Source organism: Rhinoraja longicauda, chromosome 24 (assembly GCF_053455715.1).
Source record: "Rhinoraja longicauda isolate Sanriku21f chromosome 24, sRhiLon1.1, whole genome shotgun sequence".
Taxonomy (NCBI): Eukaryota; Metazoa; Chordata; class Chondrichthyes; order Rajiformes; family Arhynchobatidae; genus Rhinoraja; species Rhinoraja longicauda.
In genome coordinates this window covers 23,763,592-23,781,220 of record NC_135976.1, presented here as the reverse complement: position 1 = coordinate 23,781,220, position 17,629 = coordinate 23,763,592, and the positions used below count along the sequence as shown (strand labels likewise).

The 17,629-nt window shown below is 40.1% G+C and overlaps 1 protein-coding gene across 2 annotated transcripts in view; it reads left to right on the top strand.

Annotated features, from left to right (window-relative positions):
- The window catches only part of kdm5ba (lysine demethylase 5Ba), a 121,131-nt gene that overhangs the window by 25,652 nt on the left and 77,850 nt on the right, over positions 1 to 17,629 (top strand). For both annotated transcript variants that reach the window (XM_078420785.1, XM_078420786.1), the window contains exons 7-11: positions 113 to 222; positions 7,242 to 7,400; positions 11,168 to 11,287; positions 11,562 to 11,720; positions 13,475 to 13,656. In XM_078420785.1, the coding sequence (XP_078276911.1) occupies positions 113 to 222; positions 7,242 to 7,400; positions 11,168 to 11,287; positions 11,562 to 11,720; positions 13,475 to 13,656 (730 nt within the window). The remainder of the gene's footprint in view (positions 1 to 112; positions 223 to 7,241; positions 7,401 to 11,167; positions 11,288 to 11,561; positions 11,721 to 13,474; positions 13,657 to 17,629) is intronic.

The following is a 17,629-nucleotide window of genomic DNA, read 5'->3' as shown; positions in this document are numbered from 1 at the left end:
GCAAAGCAAGACCTTTATGCATCCAGTTTTTGTTCCTCCTGGATAGTGTACATTGCAATGTCTTCATGCTCAATTTGTTTGGAACTGAAAGTCGTCTTTCTCTAAATTTCAGAAAAATACAATATTACTGGAATGAAGAAGGAAGGAAGTGAAAATCGCACTAATGATCCAGAGCGAACTAGGACATTGCGAAACAACAGAAGTACCATTGCCTCAAATATTGTAAATATTCTCAGATTAGTTTTTATTGGTGGTTGGTTGGGGTACAGATGGGGTGCGGGGGCAAGAAAAAGATAGTTGTAATATTCTTGATACTGCAAAGGAGGAGATAAGATGAGTGATAGTGATCATGGATTATGTAGTTAAAGTAGACAGTGCATACGGGCAGTTATTTGCCATAGACATAACTGCAGGATGGAATGTTGTGACCCATGTGTCAGGATCAAAGTGACACGAGGGTTGTTGAACATCTTGAATGGAGAGGGCAAGATGTCAGTAGCACCCTATGACCCATTATATCTGTGCCTAACATGATGCTAATTTAAACTAATCTCTGCCTGCACTGACTTGTATCCCTCCATTCCCTGCATATCCATGTGCCTATCTAAAAGTCTCTTAAATGGCACTATCGTATTTGTCTCGTGGCGCTGCTTTTCCATCCATGGCAGCACATCTCCTTTATGCTTTCCCCTCTGACTGTGTGGCTATGCAATCTTGTCATTGACATTACCATGGTGGGGAAAAAAAGTCTTGACTCCATCCGATCTATGCTTCATAATTATTTTGGCTTCTATCAGATTTCAACCACCTCCACTCCAGTGCAATCAATCCAAGTTAGTTCAACACCTCCTTCGAGCTAGGAGCCTCCACTACAAGCAGCATTCTCGTAAACCTCTTCTGCACCCTTGCCAAAACCTCCATCTTTTCTGTACAGGAATACTTAGTCATTCACCTTGGTACCAACAATGTGGAGAAAAGGGATAAAGTCTTCCAGGCCAAGTTTAGGGAGTTAGGATAGCAATTAAAATGCTGGACTTTCAAGTCATAATTTGAGGAGAACTCTCAATATAACTCTCACTTCCAAAAGATTTGCTCATTCATAGATTAATTGGTACTAAAATTACCCCTATTCTATGGTGAATAGAGAATCAGGGAAGAGTTGATGGGAATGTGAGAGAGAATAGGTTACAGGAAAGTAAATAATGGAATAAGATTGTTAGGTTTGCTTTGGCTGATGGCATGGACTTGTACATAGTAAGAACTGAATACCCTCCGATGTTGCAAGAAAATGGATAATAAATCATGAGAAGTGGTAAGTGGTCAAATGAAATTTGTGAAATGTTTATAATATTTTTCTGGATCAACATTGAGGAAATACTATGGAAAAGGCCATTTTGGATCTCAAGTTAAAAAAGCAAACTGCTAGAGGAAATCAGCAGGTTGGACAATATCTGTGGTGGGAAATGGAAAGATAGTGTTTCAGATTGGGACCTTCAGCCTAATGGAGTAGAGGTGAGACAGTTGGTTGAAAAAGTTGAGGGCTCGGTGTGAGTCAAGATCTGGCAAGTGATGGGTAGATTGAGGTAAGCAGGGGTTAGTTGGCAGATGAGTTAGGTGGGGGAGTGAAGGGTGGAGAAGGTAACCGAGGCTGGAGGGAATGTGGAGAAGTCAAAAGGGTGCAGATGTTGGAACCTGATCAGAAAGGTACCAAATGATTGTATAACTAAAAAGAGGAATGGTTGGTAGAAGAGACCTGGAGGGAGGAGGAAGAAAAAAATAGGGACCGGGAGTAAACGGGAATGGGTGTGTAGTGGATAAAGGAGGTGATGGGAAAAAGATTTGGGTGATGGTGGCAGCGAGAGTTGAAAGAAAAATCTATGTAAGGGGGTGGGGGAGAGGGGGTGGTGAATTTTGACTTGAAATTGGAGAATTCAATTTAGCATAATCGTACAGTCTGCACCAAGTGCAAATTTAGTTACTACTTCGCCGAACACTTGGGCCCTGTCCACTAGGTCCACCCATAGCTCACATTGCTAGCCATTTTAATTTCCTTTCTGATTCCCATGCTGACTACTGACCTGTCTGTCCCATGCCGCATCCAGTGCCAGAATGAGACTTCGGTCAAACTAGATGAGCAGTTTATATTCCGCCAGTGTAGCCAACAGCCCAATGGCGTGAAATTGATTTCTCCAATATTAGGTAAACCCACTCCTTACCTCTGAGCTACATCATCATCATCATATCATCATATATATACAGCCGGAAACAGGCCTTTTCGGCCCTCCAAGTCCGTGCCGCCCAGTGATCCCCGTACATTAACACTATCCTACACCCACTAGGGACAATTTTTACATTTACCCAGCCAATTAACCTACATACCTGTACGTCTTTGGAGTGTGGGAGGAAACCGAAGATCTCGGAGAAAACCCACGCAGGTCACGGGGAGAACGTACAAACTCCTTACAGTGCAGCACCCGTAGTCAGGATCGAACCTGAGTCTCCGGCGCTGCATTCGCTGTAAAGCAACAACTCTAAAAGGAGGAAGGATAAGTAGGTAATGTCAGGAAACCCTGGATGATGAAAGATGTAAATTTGCTCAAAAAGAAAAAGGAAGCGTATGTAGATTTAAGAAGATTAAATCAGACAGGGCTTTTTGTTGAAGTGATTCAGTAGAATGGGATGAGATTACAGAACTTGACAAGTGAGATGCCAGAGAGATGTTTTCCTCCTGGCTGCGGGGTCTAGGACCAAGCTGCTAGTTTGAGAAGAAGAGGAGGCCATTTGGTATTGACGTGAGGAAAGATTTCTGTACTTGAGTGATGAACATCTGGAATTTTCTACCCTGGAATATTGTGACGGCTCGGTCATAAAGTTCATTCAAAGTAGACATTCATGGATCTCTGGATATTGAGAATCAAAGAATATGGATTAGTTTAAGGAAAAAGGAGCCTGAGGTAGAAGATCTGCCATGATGCTCATGAAAGGTAGAGAGTCAAATGGACTAGTCCTGATCCTATTTCTTGTGTTATGGCAGAACACTTTATCCTTCCATTGAAATAGAAATGTGTTACTCTATGTTTGAGGGTTAATGTGCATATGTGGCAAACAGACTGAGGCAGGTGGATTTCATTGCACACTGTCTGATTTAGGTGTGCGATGGCCTGCTGTTCACAAAAGAAACCTGAAAGTGAAAGGAAAATAGATAATACTGTTAATCAATATTCAGCAAGTCGAACAGCATCTGTAAGGAGAGAGTTTTGGGTCAATAACCTTTCATGTTAAGTCATTGATTGAAAGATATAGCATGAAAAAACAGGCCTTTCAGCCCACCGAATCCACATGGACCATCGATCACCAGTACAAATTGGTCTTATGTTATCTAACTTTTGCATCCATTCTCTACATATTACAAACCCGCACATCTTTGAATGTGGGGGGCAACCAGAGCATCTGGAAGAAACATTCGCGATCACAGTGAGAATGTGCAAACTCCACTGCAAATGTAGTGTCTGTATTTGAGGAGGATGAACTTTGTGATTGGAAGCCCAGGACTAAGGTGTTCCATAGGAATCTCTGCTTATTATAGATGAGGCTCTCACTAGGGTCTCTTCTACATCCCGCAGCTCTGCTCTTGCTTCCCCTCCCCCCATTCGTAACAAGGACAGAATCCCCCTCGTTCTCACCTTCCACCCCACCAGCCAGCGTATCCAACAAATCATCCGCCAACATTTCCGTCACCTACAACGGGACCCCACCACTGGCCATATCTTCCCATCCCCTCCCCTTTCGGCATTCTGCAGAGACCGTTCTCTCTGTAACTCCCTGGTCCACTCGTCCCTTCCTACCCAAACCACCCCATTCCCGGGCACTTTCCCCTGCAACCGCAGGAGATGCAACACCTGTCCCTTCACCTCCCCCCCTCAACTCTATCCAAGGACCCAAACAGTCTTTCCAGGTGAGACAGAGGTTCACCTGCACCTCCTCCAACCTCATCTATTGCATCCGCTGCTCCAGATGTCAACTTATTTACATCGGTGAAACCAAACGCAGGCTCGGCGATCGCTTCGCTCAACACCTGCGCTCAGTCCGCATTAACCAATTTGATCTGCCGGTGGCTGAGCAATTCAACTCCCCACCCATTCCCAGTCTGACCTTTCTGTCATGGGCCTCTTCCAGTGCCATAGTGAGTCCCACCGGAAATTGGAGGAACAGCACCTCATATTTCGCCTGGGCAGCTTGCAGCCCAGTGGTATGTACGTTGACTTCTCCAACTTTAGATAGTTCCTCTGTCCTTCCCCTCCCCTCCCGCTTCCCAGATCTCCCACTGTCTTCCTGTCTCCACCTATATCCTTCCTTTGTCCCGCCCCCCTGACATCAGTCTGAAGAAGGGTCTCGACCCGAAACGTTGCCCATTCCTTCTCTCCTGAGATGCTGCCTGACCTGCTGAGTTACTCCAGCATTTTGTGAATAAATACCTCTGCTTATTGTCTAATGATTTAAGCTTGTAATCTAGACAAATGATTTAGATGTGAACGTAAGAAGTATAATCAGCAAGTTTGTATATATCGATCACTCAGTGAGGTGGGCAGAGGAACAGATGCTGGCAGATGGAATTTAATCCTGATAAGAGTGTGATGACATTCTTTGGGGAAGCTAATAGGCTAGAAGACATTAAATGGTAGAACCTTAAGGAGTATTGAAGAACAGGGGGACCTTGATGTAGAAATTCAAGGTTCCCTGAAGGTGACAGCGCAGGTAGATAGATGGTGAAGAAGGCACATAGGATACTTTGCAATATTAGCTGGAGGCAAACAAAATAGGAGCAGGGAATTCATGATACAGCTGTAAAAAACATTGGTTAGGCTACAAGTGTGCTATTGTGCATAATTCTGGTCCTCACAGTATAGGAAGGATGTGATTCCGCTGGACAGAGTACAGGTGAGATTCACAAGGATGTTGCCTGCTATCTTTTCAGTTATGAGGAGAGACTGGATGGTGTGAGAGCAGAGTTGAGGAAGGGGCTGGATTAATATATATGAAATTGAGGGGCATCCAAACAATTATGGTGAGAGAATTGTCCCCATTGCAAGGGGGTGCAAGACTAACAACAATGAAGTAATTAGATTAATACTTCAATCACCCAGGCGTACAAGGCTGTGGAGTGCTGATAAATGGAATTAGTATAGGTGTGTACTTTATGGTCAGCATGGCATTTTTTTGTATGTTCTCTATGACTTGGACAACATTGAACAGTACAGCACAAGAACAGGCCCTTCGGCCCACAATGACAAACTGCCAAATGTGATGCCAAGACCATCTCTTATCTACCTGCACATAACCCATATCCCCCCATATGGCTATCCAAATGTCTCTTAAATGCCACTATCGTTTCTGCCTCAACCACCAACCCTGGCAGCATATTCCAGGCACTCCCCACCCACTCACTGTAAATTAAAAAAAATTGCCCTGCACATCTTTTTTTTAAATTTGCCCCTCTTATAGAAACATATTAAATTCTTAAAGGATTGGGCAGGGTAGATGCAGGAAAAATGTTCCTAATATTGGGGGAGCCGAGAACCAGGGGATCACAGTTTAAGAAGAAGGAGTAGGCCATTTAGGACTGAGATGAGGAAAAACTTCTTCACCCAGATAGTTGTGAATCAGTGGAATTCTCTGCCACAGAAGGCAGTGGAGGCCAATTTCACTGGATGTTTTCAAGAGTTAGATTTAGGTCTTGGGGCTAAAGGATTCAAGGGATATGGGGGGAAAAGCAGGAACGGGGAACTGACTTTAGATGATCAGCCATGTTCATATTGAATGACAGTGCTGCCTCGAAGGGCCGAATGGCCTACTCCTGCACCTATTTTTCTATGTTTCTCATATGCTTCCATCGGGTCTCCCTACAACTTCCTGCATCTAAAGAAAACAATCTAAGTCTGTCTAATCTTTCCCTGTAACTAACCCCCCTTAATCCAGGTAAACCTGCTCTGTACCCTTGGCAAAGCCTCCACATCCCTCCTGTAATGGGGTGACCAGAAATGCACGAAATACTCCAAAGACAGCCTAACCAAATCCTATTAAGGTACACCATTACTTCCTGACTCTTATACTCAATGCTCTACCTCTGAAAGCAAGCATACCATATACCTTCTTTACCACTCTGTCTCCTTTTGTTGCCACTTTTAGGGAGTTATGGACTTCGACACATAGTATTGTTACGATTTAAAATTCTATGATTTCTAAGTAGGCATATTGGCATGTAGTGTGTTGTGGTCTCTTGCTAGAATATCCATTGGAAATGCATCTAATTAATGTAAGTTGAACATGAGTTCAAGATGGGACAGTGTCTTGCATCCAATTTCACCATTGACCCGAAGATGGAAGGCAAAAAAGATGTACAGATGGAAGGATGAGAGGAGATCTTATCGAAACGTATAAGATTATTAAGGGGTTGGACATGTTAGAGGCAGGAAACATGTTCCCAATGTTGGGGGAGTCCAGAACCAGGGGCCACAGTTTAAGAATAAGGGGTAGGTCATTTAGAACTGAGATGAGGAAAAACTTTTTCAGTCAGAGAGTTGTGAATCTGTGGAATTCTCTGCCTCAGAAGGCAGTGGAGGCCAATTCTCTGAATGCATTCAAGAGAGAGCTGGATAGAGCTCTTAAGGATAGCGGAGTCAGAGGGTATGGGGAGAAGGCAGGAACGGGGTACTGATTGAGAATGATCAGCCATGATCACATTGAATGGCGGTGCTGGCTCGAAGGACCTGCACCTATTGTCTATTGTCTATTTTAATTTTGGGTATATATGAGCTCATCTAAAAATAAGATCCAGAAATTCTGAATCCTTGGGTATGTAGCACAAATCCTTGAGGCAAAGGATGTTTGGGCGACAAGGATGCCTGTGGAAATGGTGGGTAGTGGAATTTGCTGGATATTGGGGCCTGGGCGATTGCAATGTCAGGGGCAAACATGGGGAATGATCAGGCCTGAGGCTCCAAAGGGTTAGTATCAGGTTCAAATCAGGACTTGATTGGTTGGGGAAGTGTGTGTTGCCTAATGAATGTAATGAAGGCTTACCACCCATAAATCAAATAAAGAATTCAAATTAACTATTATTCAATGGTGAGTAGGTGACGTAGATGCATTTTAAGCAAACTGAACAGCACACAAGAGTAAAAAGGCTGCAACAATTTATTGAGGGTTTGGCTCAGAACTTCATGACATTTTTTTTAATATAGGTGGACTTGTATGTTTGTCTGATATGTGGACAAGGTAATGAAGAAAATCGACTTCTGCTTTGTGATGGGTGTGATGACAGTTACCACACTTTCTGTCTGATTCCTCCCCTACATGATGTTCCCAAGGGCGACTGGAGGTGTCCAAAGTGCCTGGCTCAGGTTGGTAACTGGGATGCTACCTTGGACATGTGTTGCCATTACTGTTTTTGCCTTCGGTTAAGTTTATTAATTCGCAAAGTTTAAAACTGAAATGTAGGCTGAAGCTACTCTATTGTAGGAATTCAAAATAAAAATATCTGTTGAATTTCAAAGCATGAAATGGACACTTTTCACCATTGTGTTCCGTGTAATGGGTATGACTGGGTGTACACTTGGTATGAAGATGTTAGTAGCTCTCAGAAACACAAAATGTAATCTTCGTCAGTTGGAGAGGGTCGCCCCAGGAGAGGCCCGCAGTAGAGATTTGGGTCCAACGGGTCCACTTGGTCAAGTTAAAATTAAATTCTAACACAGTAATTGTGTCCAAGATGTCACCATTGGCATTCAAGTTTTTTTTACAAGCTCTTTATTTTGGATCTGGCAGTCAGTCATTGACTTGCAGCACGAGGTTCCATTTGAATTCTGATTAGTTAAAACTGTCGTTTTTAACTATGTATGGTCCTAAATATTTACAATGCTAATTTTTTCATCTGGTGACAAAAGTCTGCAGATCCCACAAAACGCATGGAAATTTAGTGGAAGCAAGTCATTCTTGATCTCAAAGGACTGAATGTGAATTATTGATTAACTCAGTAATGATGTTTTCACGTGATCTTATAAACCAACTTGATTGACTGGTGCTCATAAGGGCAGCCACCTCCCCTTGCTCAATCTGTCTAGATTTGACATGTTCCCGATGTTGGGGAAGTCCCGAACCAGGGGCCACAGTTTAAGAATAAGGGGTAGGCCATTTAGAATGATGAGGAAAAACCTTTCCACTGAGAGTTGTGAAGCTGTGGAACTCTTTGCCTCAGAAGGCAGTGGAGGCCAATTCCCTGAATGTTTTCAAGAGAGAGTTAGATAGAGCTCTTAAAGATAGCGGAGTCAAGGGATATGGGGAGAAGGCAGGAACGGGGTACTGATTGTGGATGATCAGCCATGATCATGGTGAATGGCGGTGCTGGCTCGAAGGGCCGAATGGCCTACTCCTGCACCTATTGTCTCTAGTCTAGATTTTGCTTAATAACTGTTCTCTGAAATTTCAGCTGGCTACTTGGCAGTATCACAACAAAACAGTAGAATTAAATTGATTACCCACCTCATAGTGATCTGTGTATTGGATTTAAATGCAATAAAGGCAATCCTGCCACATCTTAATATTAGATGTTGATGAGCAGGGAGGAAATATTGACTTTCAATCTCATGATTAGGCACTTTTCACCCCTCCCCTCTTCCAGTGCCCGATGGCTCTTCTATTTTGACCATCATCTGGAAGAAACTTTATAATACACTGATTAGAGACAACACAAATAATAAATAATGTGAATACACATCAAGCCAAAAGCTCCTTGTATCTTCAACCTCTCGTGTCACAACTTAACATTTGGAATGTCACAGACTAAAACCATTTCTGTAATTTCTCATTGTAATCTAATTTTTGGAGTTCAGTTAACTCTGTGGTAGACACAAAATGCTGGAGTAACTCAGCGGGTCAGGCAGCATCTCTGGAGAGAAAGAATGGGTGACGTTTCTGGTCGAGACCCTTCTTCAGACTAACTCTGTTATCTGCAAGGTCAAAATATCCTTTGTTATGCTCAGAATGGTTTGTTGTCTTCGGTGCAAATGGAATTGCAGCAAAGGGGAATCCACGGGGCCCTTCAAGGAAGTGCAAGCTCCTATTAGAGCAATCTGACAAATTCCATTCCCCAATTTTATACTCCCTTGCACTCCTGCAAATTATTTTCCAAGAGCTGTCTATCCAGTTCCAATGTATTGAAAGTCCTGGTTGACCACATGTTTCCATCATCCTTGTAAGCAGCTAGTGTCAGATCATTACATCAGTTCTACTTAAGGTAGACACAAAATGCTGGAGTAACTCAACTGGAGAACAGGCAACATTTCTGGAGAAAAGGAATGTGTAATGTTTCGGGTCATGACCCTTCTGCAGGCTGAACAGTGAAGAAACATCGCCTATAGTCTGAATAAAGGTTTTGACTCGGTTACCGATTTGTTTTTTCTAGAGTTGTCACCTGAACCGCTCTGTTACTCTTGCATTTTGTGTCTGTCTTCAGTGTACACCAGTATCTGCAGTTCCTTCCTACACTTTTACTCAACCATTCAATAATTTTAAGATCCCTTCACATATCTTTTGCTGATTATTTTAACTCTGTGACCTGATACCTTGAGAATTGCTCATAAAAGCGACTGGCTTCCCTCTGGCTACCTTATTTAAATTATCTTGATCTTGTATACGTGTACTTGTATTTGATGCAGTCTCTAGGTTTTTGATGCAATTCAGATGACTGGCTGGCCAATGAAGATGTCCGTGGGATCCAACGTAGAGTGGCAGAATGTATGCCAATTTATCCCATTGACAGAAAACAAAGTGAAATGATTTGCAGGTGTTTTTGTGATTGGAAGGCTGTTGCACCATTTTGGATCCACACAGCTCAGTAATTGGTCCCTTGGTTTTTGCTATAAATTATTTAGTAAGTTAGTTAATAGCGGCACAGTGGCGCAGCCGCAGCTGGTAGAGCCGTCACCTCAGTGCCAGAGACCACTGAGTGCTGTCAGTGTGGAGTTTGCATGTTCTCCCTGTGTCCTTGTAGGTTTGTAGATTAATTGGAAAAAAAAATCCCTGAGTGTTGAGAGTGGATGAGAAAGTGGGATAACAGAAATTAGTCTGGGTAATGGATAGTCCGTGTGAATCGGTGGCCGAGGGCCTGTTTCCTTGCTGTATCTAAACTAAAGGTGTAGTCAGTTAGGTAAAAACGGAAGAGGTTTACAAGGGTGTTGCTAAGACGAGAATTTTTTAACAAATTAGGGTTGGGATGCTTGAACTTTGAAATAATGAATGATATGGGTAAAAACCTTTTTTTTTTTTTAGAGTGGACATGGATTTAATGTAATTGAGAGAAAGATTGGAAGGGGGATGAGGATTTTTTAATGTCTAGCGGGTGGTATGAGTCTGCAACTTACTGGTTGAAAGGTGGAGGAAGTGAAAACCCTCTTCGGCTTAAATGTGTACTTGGAGCAGTCACCCGTGGTGCTACAACCCAAGTGATGGAAAATGGGACTAGGGTTGCCACAAGTTGTTTTTCAACAGACACGAGTGGAACAGGTAGCTTCCATACATTTTGGATTTTGTTGCGAGTGCTTCAAATGCTGGCAACAACATTTTGGCAAGGCTGTATTTTGCCAAAATAAATGCACCTTTGTTTCTGTGGCATCTGATGCTTATCTAGTTTTCAGGTAAGTTCAATAAATAGTCTATAGTCCAGGCAGTTTTAGACTGTCTTGTAGGGAACTTTTTCTAGTCCTTTCTATAAGTGATTTTGGGTAACATTGATAGATTTGCTCACTTGACTGCTTATCTTTCTTTTTAGGTATATTAGGCTGTTCAGTTGACAGAAGATGTGACTCCATGAAATTGCTTTTTCTTTCTGCAAGTATTTTGCAAACTAAGCCTGTTTGTTTTCCTCCTTTTATCTTATTCAGTTCAGCCCTTAAAAGAATCTTTGAATTTGACTCTGTCACCTGATGAAGCGGATTACCTTGAGATATCCTATCTTTCTCGATTAAACTTTGCATTTTCAACACATTGCGATAGTGGTTAAATAGATCTATATATCCCCACATTTCTTTTGATATATCATCTATAGCAGCAATTAATGTAGGAAGCCTGCCAAGGGTTGAGTACTGCCTGAAGATTTCAATTTTGATTACAGGAGTGCAGCAAACCTCAAGAAGCTTTTGGGTTCGAACAGGCTCCTAGGGACTACACACTCCGTGCATTTGGAGAAATGGCAGATGCCTTTAAATCGGACTATTTCAACATGCCAGTTCATGTGAGTGTGCTTTAGGTTTGAAAATACATTTTTAGGAGCTTATTACACAAATGTTCTTTGTATTTAAATAACCATGCTTTGCTCAGGCATTCTTGTCAGTATGTTGGGTATATATATATATCAATGTTAAGTTCGAGCATAAAGCTCTTCAGTCAAATCTTAATGTAAAACAATGGATATTTTATAATTTGCAAAGAAACAAAAATTCCGCACAGAGCAATTTTTTTTTCTCTTCTCTCTCCCCATTCTAAATTATAAATATGTCAAAATACAGATGGTTCCAACGGAGCTTGTGGAGAAGGAATTTTGGCGTTTGGTTAGTACCATTGAAGAAGATGTTACAGTGGAATATGGAGCTGACATTGCATCTAAAGAATTTGGTAGTGGCTTTCCCATCAAAAATGGCAAAATTAAATTACGACCTGATGAACAGGTATGGCTGTTGCTTTAAATTTATAAGATTCTGGGAAACACTATTCTTGGCCTTAAAAATGTCAACTGAGTTTTTCAGTAATTCTTACAATTTCTGTTTGTGATAATGATAAAACTGCATACGTTGCAAAATAACCAGTTGTTCAACCACAATTTGAAACCCAAGTATGGCCAAATTTCATGCTGAGACTCTCTTTCAATGTTTAGTAAATTTCCTGTGTTGCTGTTTTCCATGATACTAAATGTTATGAAAAATTATTTGGTGAATTTCAACTAAGATTAACCAGCCAGATTGTAGACATAATTCAACAAAATGTAATTCCAAATTCTTACTAACGGGTAAAGACTGCTACAATTGCAGTTGGCATTCATGGATCAGTGAGGGAACAGTAAGCTATATAACACGTTGGTTGACTGTATAAAGTGTCGCCCATTGCTTTTAATAGTTATAATCAGTTCACTGGTACCATTTTTGGGTGTACTTATCAACAAGGATACAAGCATTGATTCAGAATATCTAAAATTTGAGACAAAGTTGTCACAGATGAGACTTTCCTGTGCATAATTACACAAGGTAACGGTGAGCTGCTCTCGTGAACTGTTCTAATTCTTGTGATGATAAATGTTGCACATTATTGAAAGGTGTCGAATTTCAGGATTTGGACCCATTGATACTGAATAAGTTATTTTCATGTCAGGCTGGTATGTTGCTTGGGAAGATAATTTGTAAGTGCTGCTGTTGTCTGTTGACTTTGTCATTACTTCGTGGTAAAGGTTGGATGGCTGGGAGATACAGTTGAAGTAGCTTTCACAAGTTCCAAATGTGATTGTGAAGGGTGGTGGGTGGGTGGGCCGTTTGAGCAGGTAGCATTATCCTTTCTTTAATCTCTTAACTGTTGTTAGAACTACACTTATGCAATCGAGTCAAAAGTTTTCCATAATGTTCCAGACTTGTGCCATGCATTTGGTGCTGATGTGATGATAGGAAGCTTCAGAATTGGTATTTCAATTATTGCAGTTGCATAACACACATTTAACTTCTAATTGCTCAATCTAAACACAGAATGGTACAATCTTAAATTGGAGGAATAGAAAATCTAATGGCGTTTGCATTACAGATCTTTGAAGATAGGATAGATTGAAGATCATTTTTTTTCTTCGAGGTGAAAGGGTCTTTACTTTGTTGATAAGAGGCTCAAAATTAAAAATAGCAGGTTTTCAAGCATTAGTAAACTGATCACGCCCCGAAAGGTGTGCAGTGTCGAATTTTGGGAAACCATACTGTAGGAAGGATTTGTAGTCCTTGGAGAGTGCAAAATAGATCAAGAATGAGAGCAGTAATGAGGGCTTCATTATGTTGAGGGACTAGGCAGATTGCTTAGAATGGAAAACAATTAAATTGTAGAATGGAAAATTATAACTTGTTTTCTTGTAGTAAAAGTGAGGAATATTTTCCAGCAGCAGGAGGATCATAATCAAGGATAGATTTCAGGTGATTGACTTTTGTTCAGTGTTTTCATGCAACAAATTATTATGACATTATGTGGTGAACTTTGAGTTTGTTAAAATTAAGTAATCCAGTGATTGATTGTTGAAGAAGTTGAATTTATACTTGCAGCTATGAACTGCTGATGTCCAGTCTTTTGGACACTTTGATAATGTTGACGTCTGTCAGTAACCGAAATAAATTATCCTAAACTATACAAAGCCACTGTAATTCTGAAACCTGATATTTTTGTGTCTTTTTACTTGAAGGAGTACCTGGATTCAGGATGGAATTTAAATAATATGCCTGTTCTGGAACCTTCAGTCCTGACTCATGTCAGTGCAGATATTTGTGGAATGAAGTTACCTTGGCTGTACGTGGGAATGTGCTTCTCCTCCTTTTGCTGGCATATTGAGGATCACTGGAGTTATTCAATCAATTATCTACACTGGTGAGAAAGTCACTAACTTGCAACAAGGTTTTGCTTCAGTTGTAAAATTGAAGATTTTTACCAATGTTTAAAAATGAACTGATCATGCAGAGATGGAGCAACAGTTTGCTCAACTGCTTGTAGTTCATTGAAGGGATGAGTTTGCAGGGGTTAGAACTTCCAGGGGCTAAGAACACAAGAAGCAGACTTTCGTGTAAGAATATAAATAGCAGGAGCAAATGTAGGCCTTTTAGCCCTGAACACAATTATGTCAATCAAAAAGGTCATGGACGATCTTCAATGCCAGTGTTCTGTATTAACATTTCCCTAATCTCCAAAAATATCTTTTTTTTTCTTGGATATCGAGTCCTAAATATTCACAATCCACTGAGTAAATTCTTTTTTTCATCTGTCATAAAGAGCTGACTTTTTAATTTGAAACTTACCCATATCTCTAAATATCCAAGCCATGGCAAAACTTTATCCCTGTATCTACCCTGCAATGCCCTGATAAGATCACTTATTCTTGACAGAATAATTAAACACTGCCTCACCTTATCACATATAACAAAACTATCATTCTAGGAAACAGTCTGGGAAACCAGTCTGGCATTCCCTCTATTGTAGACCCACGTAAAAGTGGGGAGTCCAAACTTTCTCTCTGTCCAGGTGTGGTTTCATCAAGGCCAAGCATGATTGGATTATGACACCTTTACTCAAATGAACTTGTAATGAATGGCAATAGATTGTTTGCCTTCCTAATTGGTTGCTGTGCCTGCATGTTAGCTTTCAATGATCTATGCATAAGGAACATCTTTCAATCTGTTAACGTTTACAAAATACTTTACTTTTCTATTTTTTTAACTACAGTGGATGACTTCTCATATGTCTACATTATGTTCAATGTGTTTTGTTCTTGCCTCTGTATTTTTCTGTGCACTCTCTCTGCATCATCATTGAATCATAGAGACATACAACCTTCACATTAAACCAGCCTCAGTTTTATGTCATGAATATATTTAGATATTATTACATTTAGTTCTTTCTTCCAAATCATTAATGGTAGTTGTGAACAGCTGCAACCCTAACGCTCGTATCTATGACCTCCTATTGGTCACATCCCCCCCCCCCCCCAGTCTATGTATTCTTGTGCTTTTTGCTTATTCATAATCCACATCAGTATATATTGCCCCAATCCTTGTGCACTAATTTTGTTTAATAACATGTTGCGTAGCATCTCATTGAAGACTGTCTGAAAGTTCTTGTACCCTATTTACTTTGCTCGCTGAAACCTCAAACTCCGATTTGACCATGATCATCCTTTCATAAATCTATGTTGACTCCCTAATCTTAATTACTTTTGAAGTTGCTGCTTGCCATTTCCTTAATTATAGGCTTTCCTTTTGGCATGGAAAAAAAAGTAGAACCTTATACTTTATTCTTATCCTTAACCAAATTATAATTATACAAAAAATATCCCAAGCTGCATAAGTTCCAGAAATAACTGTCAGATGAGCTGGAGAAAGCTGGGTAATCTTCTGATGTTATCAGTGTTTTTGCTGTGATTTTTTTGGGCAGTACTCGGCTTGGATGCTTAATTGTATATGTTGCCCACACGTTGAATGTTGTGATAAATTAGTGTTTTAAGCTTTCATTCTTTAGCATTCTAGGGGTTGTGATGGGGAGGGATCTTTATTGAGCCCTGACTGTCAACATCAATAATTTATTGACCGTTATTAAGTTTTGTAGGAGTGGAAGCAAATGCAAGACCTTTTTTTAATAAAATTAAAAAGTCCTTTATTTTTGTTTTAAAACTTCAACTTATTCCAAGGTATAAACTGTCTGAATGTTAACTAAATAATAGGAAAAAAACTGCAAGTGCTGGGATTATGAAATAAAACAAAGCATACTGGAGTTACTCTGCAGGTCAGGCATCAATCATCATGTGTAGAGAGAACCAATTAATATTTCAGGTCCATGATTTTTCATCCGTAGCAGAACAAGTGAGTCAAACAAATTTTAAATGCAGTGAAAGGTGAGGAAGGGACAAAAGAAGGTCTGTGATAAATGTCAAAGATGCCAATTATGTTGAATGCCTTTAAAGGGTTACTCTGGTTGAAGTTTAAGGAAGGAATTTCACGGCTTGGTGACCAAATGGTTGAATTGGAGGAACATAAATGTTTGAGGGTGGTAAACCACAAGACGACCAAATATGAAGGATTTAGGCTGTCACAATAGGTTATGTGGGAACTGAGGGCCAGTGTTGGTCAAAGAAACATTTGGAAAATGAGAATGGGTTATTAAAAATACAAGGGTTGAATTTTTTTTTGATTTCATGGAGAATTGGGCATTATTACAAAGATTATAGTAGACAGTTAAACCGATGTTAGCATAATGGTTAGGTTATTGGACTGGAGATTGAAGGTCTGAACTAAGTATGTAGACACATGTTCAAATCCCTCTGTGCCAATGGAGAAATTAAATTTGATTTAATGCAAGGCTCTTATTTGTAATATTGCCAGCTAAAAAACCCCTCTAGGTCTTAAGACGATGAATTCAAGGAAGACAGCCTATGTGACTTCAGACCTGAGGCAATGTGGTGAATTTTAACTACTCTCTGAACTGTTCCAGCAAATCTATAGACATTAACCGATACATATTAAAACAAACAGATGTAGAACCCTACCTCAGATTTGATAAAAACCCAAGTCCTTACAACTTGCCTTCACTATCTCTGTGGATCTAAGAAAAAAATTGGGTAAGCTGCCCTGCAAAGCAGCTGTTTCATGTTAACATTGTCAAATATTGTAGACTGCCATCGTGATCCCTGGGTATGTCCTATCCAGTAATATCACCATGATGATGATATATAGGATTACACTGGGAATCCTCAACATTGAAATTTTTATATTTAGTGAAATAAACTTGGAATAAATGCTGGTATAAGAAATTACCTGCAAATTACCATCCAATCGATAAAAGTGGAACCGTATGCATTCAACACCATTCTGAAAAAGTATTGTGGACATTCTTTCCCCCACATGTCTTGCTTTTCACAAAATCAAACAGGCAACCAACTGACTGGAAATACTGATTTTATTGTTAATGCTCATTGTTTTTCTCAATGCTGGCAGTATCTTCAATACATAGACAGCATTAAAAAATAAGCCATGGTCTTGGTGAATGACAGAATGGGCACAAGAGGTCAAATGGCCTGCTCCTGCTATAGTTTCTTATGTTCTTTTTACATCCCCTTCTCACTGACAATAAATTCTTAGTGATACCTATATATCACAAAATGCTTGGCAAGGAAAGAATATAATATCAATTGCTCAGATTAGATTAAAAAATCACGCTATAGCTTTGAACATTCTGCCTTCTCTGAGACATTGGATAAGGAATGAAGTTCATGGCCAGAACTTAAATAATGGCTCAAAGTCATCATATTTGTTCTGAGAAAACTTTTCCTCATCCATTAACGTGTGTCTGTCAAGCAGCCTCAAAATACTGATGTAGTGTAGAGATCCAAACATGGTGGATTTGTCATCCGCATTATGCTGCAAAGTTTCACAATTTCAAAGGTTTCTCAGAATAGCATTTTGAGCTGTTAATATATTCTGACATTTTAGTATCTTTTGGAAAATTTCCATTTAAAAAAAACCTTAATCTTGGGATGTGAATCATGTGAATTTGGCTTTAATGGTAGGAACTGAAGGATTTTTGAGATGTAATGTCAGATAATTTGCTTTTTGAGAACAATCCACAGAAGGTTGGCCTTAATCTCTAAAATATAGAATGTATTGGAGATATGGATGGATTTGTCTATAGGTTTACTTGAATTAGTATAATTTTCAGAATGCTTGGGTAAATAACAAATTAAATCAGATTAGATGATATATCTAACATTGCTAGTGCAATCATAAATGTAAATGTATAAAATGACTCAACTGCTCAATAGTTCAGAACTCAAGATTTTGTGTGGAATTAGGGGAAA